The sequence below is a fragment of the Quercus suber genome, unplaced genomic scaffold (genome assembly GCF_002906115.3).
Source record: "Quercus suber isolate HL8 unplaced genomic scaffold, Cork oak 2.0 scaffold_106, whole genome shotgun sequence".
Taxonomy (NCBI): domain Eukaryota; kingdom Viridiplantae; phylum Streptophyta; class Magnoliopsida; order Fagales; family Fagaceae; genus Quercus; species Quercus suber.
In genome coordinates this window covers 657,704-669,940 of record NW_027069571.1, presented here as the reverse complement: position 1 = coordinate 669,940, position 12,237 = coordinate 657,704, and the positions used below count along the sequence as shown (strand labels likewise).

General features: G+C 35.1%; 1 protein-coding gene and 2 non-coding genes across 9 annotated transcripts; all 3 read right to left on the bottom strand.

Moving 5' to 3' along the window:
- Positions 1-2,103: 2,103 nt before the first annotated feature.
- On the bottom strand, positions 2,104-11,893 carry LOC112005678 (small COPII coat GTPase SAR1A). Of its 7 annotated transcripts, XM_024037978.2 has the most exons (8): positions 11,714-11,893; positions 8,182-8,310; positions 5,880-5,972; positions 5,678-5,778; positions 4,103-5,576; positions 3,906-4,013; positions 3,570-3,731; positions 2,104-2,630 (listed from the first exon to the last, which is right to left on the bottom strand). In XM_024037978.2, the coding sequence occupies exons 5-8, from the start codon at positions 4,163-4,165 to the stop codon at positions 2,220-2,222; spliced, it is 744 nt and encodes a 247-aa protein (XP_023893746.1). In that variant the 5' UTR covers positions 4,166-5,576; positions 5,678-5,778; positions 5,880-5,972; positions 8,182-8,310; positions 11,714-11,893; the 3' UTR covers positions 2,104-2,219. The 7 variants fall into 7 exon arrangements, with proteins under 7 accessions (XP_023893746.1, XP_065631259.1, XP_065631260.1 ...); XM_065775187.1 differs by having other exon boundaries at positions 5,880-8,310; XM_065775188.1 differs by having other exon boundaries at positions 5,678-7,190.
- Positions 7,109-7,228, bottom strand: LOC112005698 (small nucleolar RNA snoR83). The gene has a single exon (XR_010629654.1). It is a non-coding gene; the product is annotated as a small nucleolar RNA snoR83 (small nucleolar RNA).
- On the bottom strand, positions 7,534-7,653 carry LOC112005696 (small nucleolar RNA snoR83). Its single transcript, XR_010629653.1, has one exon. It is a non-coding gene; the product is annotated as a small nucleolar RNA snoR83 (small nucleolar RNA).
- Positions 11,894-12,237: the final 344 nt, after the last annotated feature.

The following is a 12,237-nucleotide window of genomic DNA, read 5'->3' as shown; positions in this document are numbered from 1 at the left end:
CTGCTTATTCCTTTTGTTTCAGATTGTTGATTTTTTATTTTATTTTGGATCTAAAATAAAATTCATTGTTTAAAATTAATAAATAAAATTTTTATCTCACCTTTTTACTTTATCTAAAAAGTCAATATCATTCTTTTTGTATAATTTAAATCAATGGGAGTAGGACTAAGTATAAAAAATGCATTAAATAATATTCTTTTAAAAAGTTTGATTTTCTAAATAGGACCAACAATTTGGGACAAAAAAAGTATTTTATTTCCCTCTTTTATTTATTTATTTTTTTTTTTTGGGTTTTGAATTTGTTTGTATTTCAATTTCAAATATGTATGTAACTTATAAGTTATTTTTAGTTAGTTTAATTAATTCAAAATTGCATAATTGGGTTAAATAATTTTCACAATCCTTAACACACACATCAAATTTCATTTTAATAAGATGCTAATAATTACTATAAATGTATGTATGTATAATTTTTAAATACATACAAAAAGAAAACTTAAAATTATAAAAGGGATGTGATATTTAATCAATAGTTTACATTTTTTTTTAAGTAGAGTTTACAAGGGTAAATGTATTTATTTCATTACTAATTATAAATGGTACAACGAATATTTATATCAAACAAAATTATTTTTTTTCTAAATTTTATATGAGAGACTATTGATTAGGAATATTGTATTCTTGCTTGAGTTTAATTACTCTGACAAAAATTGAAACAAAATCAAGCAAAAGGAGAAAAAAAATATTTGATTAAGAAAACTAGCAATCAAAAAATAATAAAATAATTGTATGCTTAAGTTAGTGGAAATAATAAAATTTTTTTTTCAATTTACTTAAGAAATAAGTTCATATTCTTCATTATAATAATCACAAAAATTCATATTTCATTTCTCTACAATGACATACAACATAATTGGAATTAATTCCTCAAAAATGAACTTATGGTGTATACATACATCACACGTGAAATCGATTAGATTCTAATTGCACTCCAATTTTGTTCCAGGTATCATTCTAATTGTCAGGTTCATATAAAAACCTCTTCATAACTTCCTCAGATGAAATAAAGGCAGCCTAGTTAACCAAATTATGGGCCAACGAATAACTCTCTAGAGGAATAACAAAAATTAGACATTGACTCATTGAGAATCCTGATAGCAAGTTCTTTCATTCCCTACCAATATTTACAACTTCCTACTCAACATTTTGAAGAATCTTGCCTAATGGTTGAAATGGTGTTTTAAGAATCGCCCTTAAAGATGACAAACTTTCAGGGATAAGCTTCCATAATTACTATGAGTGCAACACATTACAGAGTGGCTAGTACCCGCTACATCCCTTACTATCCATGTTAGACCAACATTCTTCTATGAAAAGAACAATCTTAAGTTGTGTATTATTTATTATAATCATCTTCCTAGCAGTTATAGCTACAAGTGAGTTGAATTGATTTATCTTATCTGTTTTATTCACAATTCATCCTGTAACAAAGACATTTTTTTATCGATAAAGAGGAGATACTTCACGTACAAAGGATGTATCTACAAAGTTCAAGCAAAAATTAAAAAAAATAGAAGAGCTACATTCCAAAAGAAAGTGTTGCTTTGGTTTATTGTTGTACAATCTTTACCAATGGTTAAGGTCTTTCTGTATTAATAATTTTTTTTTCTTTTGAAAGCAAAAGTGAAGCTAAGTTTACTTTTAAGGAGATAAAAAGTACTTCTGGAATTAGCATAAGGTAACCTCAATTGGGAAATGATGAAGTATATCATTGCTTTTAAGCTAAAAATATATGCATACACCTAGATGTTATAGTTTTTGTGCTCTAGCTGCGTCTAATGGGAGGAGATATAAGAATTTTGGTAAAGAGCCCACTGAAATAGGCACTCACTTCAAAGTTCAAACATCCATCTCAAGCTTCCCAAATTCAGAAACTGAAGGGGAATTGCCTAAATGCACAGTGATTGAATCCAAACGGAATTCAATCTTTTGCAATACTTCCGATCCCACCTCTCCACCTAAACCAAATGGATATACTTCTTATAGCAGGCAATCAATAGAGGAAAATCAACAATCAAACTAATAGTGTGCCAGCAACTCCACTTGAAATAAGATGCCAAATATTCATTCAAACTGCCTATAAGATTCATAAAATACAACCTCATTGTGAGAATAATGTTACATGTGTATGTATGAAACATAAGATACACCCCCTACTACTATTTAATGTATTGAGAAAGCCACTTGAAACCATCTAGATACTGGTCTTTGCATGATGCTTTAGCCAAAAAATGTTCAGGGGGACCACCTAGATACTGGTCTTTGCGCAATTCTTTAGCCACAAAAACCTTAAGGGGACGAGCATTTGCAATTGTGAGCTCCGTGGTGATGTTGGGCAGGCCAAGGAAGGAACGCAACCTCCTTTCTAGGTGAAGACGAGTTCTAGCAAATGTTACGCCAAAAATAAGGAATGGAACATTTGCAAAGGCTTCATCAGAGAGTAAAGCATTCAGCTCATCTTTTGGTCCCAGGAAATGCTCCCTGAGTATAGCATCCCGCTTTTCTCTTGGCTTCAGAAATCGCCACCTGAGTAGAGCATCAGCATTCACAATGTACACAACTGCATCCATCTACAGAACAAAGATTGAAATGCATCACTTAACAAGGAAGATAGCATGGAGGAGCAACACACAGTGACAAGCATAACTCTTTTGTAAGCCAATCAGGCAGCACTTTGCCAAAATCCCAATCCAGAATCTCAAGAGATATACAAGGATCATTGTGTGTGTATATATTCACATTTATCAAATGGTATAAAAAAAACAACAAGAAACAAGGGCTACACAAGAAAGAATAATCAACATGTATGTTGAGACACTATTAGCAGACCTTCTAAAACACAACATGCTATAACTGATATACCATGATCAATGCTTGCCTCCCATGAATGAAATATAAAAACGGAAAGGTTTGCCTTGAAGTATGAAGGCAAAAGTATATTAAGATTTAGGGTAACGCAATACCATAAGCAAAATGAATTTCACAGGCCACTGGTGTTCAGTTGGGATAACAAAGCTCAAGCATATGAGACATATGTAAAAGAAATTTAATAAATGTAGATACGTTAAAGAGAACCAGAATTCTCATTTGCATAGTATTTTTATTAGACATTAGCCAAATCAGTTAAAAATATAGCAATGGTTAACTTTTCCATTCAAAACCAAAATATTCAATATTGCCAAATCTATCAGGCAAATATAAACAGTTACAACTCAAAGTTTATCATGGTTCAATTGGGGTGAATCTGGATCCAGCTTACTAGCAAAAACTAGCACAATCATGTAAGACATGTTCCCTATTAGTCAAAATGGAATCAAAAAACTGACCATATGTTAAAAAAAAAAAGACTAAGACATAAAGGATTCCATTAAACAGCTTGGTCTACCACTGCAAGATGCAAGCTTTCTCAAGAGTTAATAAGAAAATTAAATTGTAATCACAATACCATCATATTACACAAATCATCTAAATATTCTCATCAAAGATGATTGATAGATTGAGAAATCTACCTTAGCACAATGGTCTCTCCAAACTCTGTGAGCTATCCCATGTTCTCCTAAATCAAAAAAGTTAAACTTGATTTTCCCAATACTAGACACCCACGATGTCAAATACTGAGATGGAAACATAGATCGCATAATATTTGTCCTTTTCCTATATATGCTCTGGATCTGCAATATGCCCTCATCAACACCCACAACAAAGAACATCAAGTTCACCATTTGTTGGTTGAGAATCAAATTTAAATAATTAAATAAATAAAAGAAGCTTTATCAGTATTTTCAGCTATTTCCTTTCTCTTTTTTTTCTTAAAAACCAAACACTTGAGAGAGAGAGAGAGATACCTCATCTGAGTGGCTAAAAATCACAGCCTCTTTGCAGTCAATATCCTGGCCCAAGAACAAGATATTGGCCTCCTTTGAATTTGTTTCAGAGGGATTAAAGACGCCCAGCTTTTCTCAGGGAAAAAGAAAGAGCACATACAAATTAACACACAACTTTAAAAATGAGCAAGAAAACAGAGCGAGAGAGAGAGAGGCACCTGATAAATGAAGAAACGAGAGACCCGAGTCATCGACTCTTGAACCCAGTTGATAAAATCCATTTCCTTCTTTATTTTCTTCTCTGTTGTGTGTTTCAGTGACAGAAAGAGAGAGAAAGAGAGAGAGAAGTAGACAACCTAGGTGTTATGTGTGCGTGTGCGTGTGCGTGTGCGTGTGCGTATGCTTTGTCTGTGAGGGTTTATAAGGCAATAATTTTGGAGCTTTTGGTACCCTTTAAAGGCACAATTGGTCCACAATTTCCACAGCTGGAATTGTGGGACCGACTAAGCTGTGTGTCAGGGTCAAGAGAGGAAATTCACAAAAACTGTCAATTTGTCGCATCCTCAAACGATCAAACCCACTTTTTAGTTTACTTAGCAACACCTACAATGACTGACAGTTGGATTTTGACATTTCAGTCAAAATAGGCGACACTTATTAGTTGCTTTTAGTTATGTATTATGTTTATAGATAAGATAACATTGACTTTCTTGCAATGATTAATATAATCAGGTGATTAATTGAAAATTTTAAAGAATAGTTTGCTTACTTTACCACCAACAAACAAGCCCAATAGGCTTATAAAATATAAAAGCCCAATAAGATGTTCTCTTGGATTGAGTAGAGGACAGGAGGCAATCATTTTTAATTACTTCTAGTCTTCTAGTCCTGCAATTGCTAATCATCATCTTCACTCACCTTAATTTAACCTTACTTTTCACAATATGTCCCTCTTCTCTTGACTCTTAAAAGCTTCTCTATCCTTTATAGTTTATTATTCTTGTCCTAGAGCTTTTGGAAAGCAAGTGGGGGTTTCTCTTGCCCTTCAGTAGCTGTACTTTATTGGCTCAAAGTAGCTGTACTTTATTGGTTCAATGAAGTTTCTGTTTAGATCTTTCTCTGTGCCCCGTATGCAGCAACTGATTAACACTGCATGGCGTCTCAGAGGCATAGTGAGTGTGTTGAATATGGAAGCTTCCTTTTATCTACTTCATATCTTTTCTAGAATTGATCTAGACTTCATTTGTGCTAAAGGGCCATGGTCCCTAGATGTGATTTTTTTTTTTTTTTTTTGGAAAAGAAAAATGGTTAGAGGGGGGCAACTAGTGTAGCTTTCCGACCTAAGCATGATCATAGTAGCATCCTAACCACTTCCAAGCTAAGACCCCACACCACAGTCGCTAATGAGAACATTGGAGACCCAATCTGGTTTTTGGGAACCTGGAACTTCAAAGTATCTCTCTCTTGGGGTCCAATTTCATGGATTACTGATAGAGTACCAGTTCTTGTACAGTGGAAAGAATGGGTGGTCTGATTGGCTTGGTTGAAAAGGAAGATTGGCAGAACCAGACACCACAGCAGCATTAAAGTTCAAGTGGACCCGTTGAAGCCTCTCCTTGCAGACTTTGTCCTTAAGATGGACAATGCAGTAAAGCAATGGATGCAGTGTTGATATGAACGAGTTTTTTTAAGCTGTGTACAAAGTGCAGGATGATAGGTCATGAAAGGCTTCAATGAAGCTTGGAGGCAGATGAAGTGGAAAGAATGTTGAATGCTCAAACGTTAAGACTTACCAAACTCCATGGAGTAGAATTCAAATTAGAAGTTACAGCAGCCCACTTCTCAAATGAGATGATGGCATTCTACAATAGGCAAAGGAGGCATACAACACAACCTTCAAAACATGGTGGATCAGTAGCCATCAGTAATTGCTTGTGTAGAAGCATGGGAAGAAGAAGAAGAGGAATTAGGCAGGGGGATCCTCTATCCCCTTACCTTTTTATCCTCTGCACAAATGTTTCTCTTCTGTTGTTCTTGATGGCGAACCGTCCAAGACCTTCTGTGGCATCAAAATAGCCAAAAATGCTCCTGCAATTACATATATCTTGGTGGAAAAACTTGATTGGTATTCTAGAGTTTCTAGACAAGTGATCAACACATCCAAATCTCAGATTTTTTTCAGTCCAAACACAGCCATAGATCTAAAACTAAAATGGGAAAACTCCTTGTACATTTGAAGTGTGAGCACTATTGGAAGGTACCTTGGTTTTAATTTTAATTTCAGCAGGCATAAGGTGCCACACTTTCACTCCTTGCTGGATAAAATTAATTCTAAGCTTCATGGATGGAAAGCTAAACTCTTATCCCAGGCAGGTAGAATGAACTTAATTAAATCAGTGATTAGTTCCTTGCCTTTATACACATTTTCTTGTTTCAAGATTCCAGAAACTGTGTAGTGCCATGGTTAGGACACTGCAATTTTTGGTGGGGGCATGAGAATGAAAGTAGGAAACTCCATATGGTGGGTCGGGATGCCTTATGTCAACCTATTTGGAGAGGGGGCTGGAGTTTAGAGAAGCTTCGTTGGTTAATAAGGTTGTGCTAGCTAAACAGGTCTGGAGATGAGCCAATCAGCCCCAATCAATCATGTCTAGAACACCGAAAGCCAATATTTTCCCAAAACTTTCCCCTTTGAGGGACAGTTCAAACCACTAGACTCATGGATTTGGAATAGTTTTTGCTCTTACAAGAATTCCCTTCTGACTCAGGCAAAGAGGAGAGTGGCTAATGGTTGTGGTATTGCCCTTAATCACAAGGACTGGTTCTCTCCTAAATTAACCCCCTCACATGCAGTTATCTATTTAGCGGGTTAATTTAGGAGAGGGGGTTAATTTAGGATTGTGAGCCAACATGCAATCTTTGTTAGGCAATCAGGCAACATCTTGCCAAATTTCCAATACAGAAGTTCAAGTTTGATTTAAGGATCACTATTTCTTTACATTTCCCAAATGGAAGCATTTTTACCCTCAACAACTAAAAGCATTCCTCTGGTTTTTAAAACTCACAAGAAAGAAGGTCCAATCAAGAAATACAAATTAACTTGCAAAGAAGTCACCAACACACCAATGCACTCGTAAAATTATGAAATGCCATATTTTAATGCAAGAGATCTACAATGTATATTTTGATGTAGATAGATTTGGTACAATGGCTAAGAGTATGAATTATGTATGGTGAGATACTATTAGCAGACATTCTAAACACTGAAGGTGCTTTCATCGAACTCCCACAATCAAATTCTGCCTCCTATGAATCAGATAAACATGGAAATGCTTGTTTAAGATTATGAAGGTAGAACTATCATAACATTAAGGATTCTGCATGCAATAACATAAGCAAAAACAATTGCAAAGAATGCTGTTACTCAATCAGGATAGCAAAGCTCAAAAATACATAAGAAGTCACTATTTTTCTCTGGTTTAAGAAAAATTGACAAGAAACAAGATCAGATCAAGAAAGAAAAAATTAACATATAAGAAATCTCTGATCTACTAGTAAAAAAAAAATTCCATATTTTAATGAAAGAGGTCCAAAATGTACATCATGATTCATGACCTAGATAGATTCGGTAAATAAAGCAGAGAGTGAATCGTGTATGGTGAGATACTATTAGCAGACCTTCTAAAAGCAAAAGGTGCTATCAGCGAACTCCCACGATCAATATTTGCCTCCCATGAATCAGATAAATACTGAGAGGTTTGTCTGGGATTATGAAGGCAGAACTATCCTAAGATCATTCTACAGGTGACAACATAAGCAAAAGCAACTTCACAGGGCGCTGGTATTCTATTAGGATAGCAAAACTCAGGAATATGGGACATGGATTATCATCTAGCTAGTTGAGAGGGAGGGAGAGAGAGGGGGGAGGGGGAGGAGAGTTAATTCATATAAAAGCACCAAAGTTTCTTATTTTCTTAGTATTTTGGTTAGACTTCAGCCAAATCAGTTTAATTTATTACAAGGGGTAATTATTCCATATCAAAATATTCGTTATTGCCAAATTTATGGTACATATGGTTACAACCCTAAATTTATCACGATTCAAATCAGGGAAAATCTGAATCTAGCTAGCAAAAACTAGTCACAATCATTTAAACCACATTCCCTATTGTTCAACCTTGAATCACACAATTGACGCTCTATGAAAAACAAGTATAAAAATTGCAAGTACTCACAAGAGTAACAAACATTAACTAAACATTCTCATCAAAGATAATTGATAGATTGATATATCTACCTTGGCATAGTAGTCTTTCCACACTCTACGAGCTATTTGATGTCCTCCCAAGTCAAAAGCATTAAACTTGATTTTCCCAATACTCATCTCTGATGAAGGGTACTGAGTTGGCTGGTGTTGAACTAATCTCTGCAATATTCCATTACCAATACCCAGGAAAAAAAAAAAAGATCAAGCCAATGGTAATCAAACTATACAAAACCCACCAATTGTTTGCTTAGAATCACAATTAAAAGAAATTCTGTTTCAGTCTTAAGTTTTGTGCTGTTATGGCTTTTTTCTTTTTTTGATGACGTGGAACCTCACCAAGGCAAGGCCATTTGTACCCACCCCTAGGGAGAAAACCACAAATGCATGAGTAAAGCATACAGCTCTTCTCTTGGCCTCAAAGTGACGGGCACTTGCTTCTGCTAGCTCTTCCCCAAGGCCCTGTGATGACATTGGTCAGGCCGAGGAGAGAACACAAATCCTCTTCTGGCCAAGAAGAAGATCCAGCAAATGTTACGCAAAAGATCAGGAATGGAACATTTTGAAAGGCTTCATCAAAAAGTAGAGCATACAGCTCTTCTCTTAGCCCCAAAAATTGCTCCGTGATTAGATGAACAAAGATTGAAATGAATTTAGCAAAAATGCATTACTTAATAAGGAAGATAGCATGGTGGAGCAACACACAATGACAAGCATAACTTGAAAATGGTCAGTCCACTTTGTTAGGCAATCAGGCAGCAATTTGCCAAACTTTCAATCCAGAATCTCAAGATATATTTAAGAATTGCCCATTTTTTCACATTTCCTAAATGGTTTATTTATTTATTTATTTTATAATTCAATAGTAATAACTAGGGAGAAGCGATTCGAACCCTCAATGTCTTCCTTGGAAACACCAGGAGGTGCCAACAAATTGAGCTACAAGGCTCTTGGCTTCCCAAATAGTTTTTGAAACAACTAACAAGAAACAAGGGCTAAACAAGAAAGAATAATCAACATGTAAGAAGTAAATGATGTACTAGTAAAATTATGAAAATCCATAATGGGTCAGGGAGTGTATTACCACCACAAATTGCTCTATTGCTTTCAATGGCAGCCTTGTGGGATACTTCAAGGGGAGGAGAGGGCTAAGACAAGGGGATCTGTTGTCTCCTTACTTATTTGTATTGGTAATGGAAGTCTTTTCGAGAATGTTACAGTCAGCTATCGCAAGATCCTCTGCATTTAGATTCCATCCTGATTGTGAAACTCTAAAACTCACTCGCCTCCGTTTTGCAGATGACTTGATGCTGTTTTCAAGTGCTAACATCCATTCTCTTACTATAATTCAAGATACTCTTGAGGCTTTCAAAAGAATTTCAGACCTTGGTGCAAATCCTACAAAGACTGAAAATTTTCTTTCGGCTGTTCCTGCACATTTAAAGCACCAGATCCTAGACTTCCTACAGTTTAAAGAAGAGAAGCTGCCTGTTAAATATCTTGGAGTCCCTCCTATATCAGAAAGATGATCTGAAATAGAGTGCAAGCCTCTTATAGATAAAATCACAGCAGTCATGGTCTGTGAAATATCTCTCTTATGCAGGTATGGTCCTGTTAATAAAGTCTGTTCTGTTTAGTCTTCAGTCCTATTGGTGTAGGACGTTCGTATTGCCTAAAAAAGTTATTAAGTAAAACGGGACTTGGTTTGTAAACCAAAATATGAAAATAGCTTGGGTTTAAAAAGGCTTGAAGATTGGAATAAAGCAGCAATAATGGGTTTTATTTGGTCTCTCTTTGTTCAAACTCGGTCATTATGGGTTAGAACTAATCTCCTAAAGGGTAAAAGCTTTTGGATAATCAAAATAACTCAAGATTGCAGCTGGGGGTGGAGGAAAATCCTGAAGCTTGGGAGATTGCTAGACTTTTCATTAGATTTCTTGTGGGTTCAGGTAAGAATATCCATCTTTGGCACAATAGGTGGCATCCAAATACTGCCTTGTTCTTGAAATATGGCCACAGGATAATGTATGATGCAGCCAGTTCTTCTAATGCTCTTTTGTCTAGTGTGTTGCAAGGGGGGAATTGGATTTGGGAACCAGCCAGATCCAATAACCTAGTTCCTATCCAAACAAATTGTGCTTAATTGATTTTGCTGAGGAAAATACACCAATTTGGATCCCTTCCAAATCTGGTTCATACTCTTGTGCAGAGACATTGGATGCTATTAGGGAGAAAGAAGCTGAGGTTAGTTGGTGGAGATTGATATGGTATTCAAAAGCCATACCTAATCATGCTTTCATTGGTTGGCTGGCCATGTTGAATAGATTGTCAACAAAGGAAAGAATGCTTAAATGGGCTTTAATGGAGTGTACTAAGCAGAAATAAAATTGAAAACAGAAAGCCCCTCTTCTTTGAATGCTCTTTTTTCCAGGAGAATATGGAGGACTCTCATGAATTGGTGCTTGGTGAAGCATCCTAGCTTTTGTCGGGTTGAGATCATGGGCTAGGGGTGAAAGACATGCCAAAGGTAAGAGCCTTAGATCCAATGTATTCCGTTTAGCTTTATGGTTTGCTGTGAATCACATATGGCAGCAGAGAAATGGTATCTTGCATCAAGGTAGAATTGAAGGGAATGGCTACTTTACAAACTCTATTCAAGATAGAGTTTTGTGCTTTGTAAGGGGGAATTTCTTTGGATGTTCTTAAATCCTCTTCCTCTTAATTCCTTTCTTGTGCTATGGCTAGGTGTTTGTTTCCCTTGTATATGAATTAGTTTTGGCATCAATATCTTAATACAAGATACCAGCAATGTAATATTTGACCTAGATAAATATGGTAGAATGACATAGAGAATGACTCATGTATGTATGTTGAGACACTATTAGCAGACCAAACAACAAAAGGCGCTATCGGCAAACTCAATGGTCTCCCATTAATCAGATATAAACACGGAAAGCTTTGCTTTAGGGTCAGGCAATAACATAGGTAAATCTTTAGGGAACGCAATTCACGTGCATTTGAAGATATAGAGAGACCTGTAGATCTTTTGAAGGCTTTGCTAGAGTGGTCTAGTATTTGGGGTTTTACGCATTGTATTTCCACAACTGATTTCTTAATTTCTGTTAGCTCTTCTCTTTGATTTGTTTGTATTCGTTTCAATTGCAGTGGGTTTATAATCGTAAACACATTGTACTTTTCTAATCAATAAAGCTTCTATTATCTATAAAAAAAAAAAAACAAGTAAAAATAATAATAATAATAACAACAACTGTAGCTATATAAGAGCACTCCAACATTCTCATTTTCCTTAGTATTTTGTTAATATTATAAGTCACAACTCAAAGTTCATCATGCTTCATATCTGAATCTAGATTGCTACCAAAAACTACTCACAACAATTGAATTTTAAAAAATAAAATAAAAAAAAGACTGTACAGTCTCTACATTAACAGAAAGAGAATATATCAGATAAAACAGAGAAATTGAAATTACAATCACAATGCAGTACTAACTGAAGGAGTATTCTGATGATTGAGACAATTTGGTAGATCGAGAAAAAATCTACCTTGTCACAGTAGTAGTCTGTCTCTCCACAACCACAAACTTTACCAGCTATCCAATGTCATCCTAAATCTTTTGATCCTTCTTCTCTTTAGATTTTCAACTAGGTCTTGCACGGGTGCGACACCCATGGATGGCCAAGATGTAAAGTTAACTTTTCATTTCAACGGTTGGGCCGATGTAAGTTTCCAAGTTTTTACCATCTTTCTTCTTCTCAAAAAAAGAAAAAATTTTTTGATTGGTGGTTTAAATGAAAATAAAACTATACTTTCCTCCAAATAAATAAATAAATAAATATAGGGTTTTACTAATATAAGCTTTAACTTATTAGTAAATTATTTTAAGAAATTTTGTATGAAAAAGTGATTACGCACTATTTGTTTTTCAATTTTTCATAAAAAAAATTTATTTTTTGATTGGTGGTTTAAATGAAAATAAAACTATACTTTCCTCCAAATAAATAAATAAATAAATATAGGGTTTTACTAATATAAGCTTTAACTTATTAGTAAATTATTTTAAGAAATT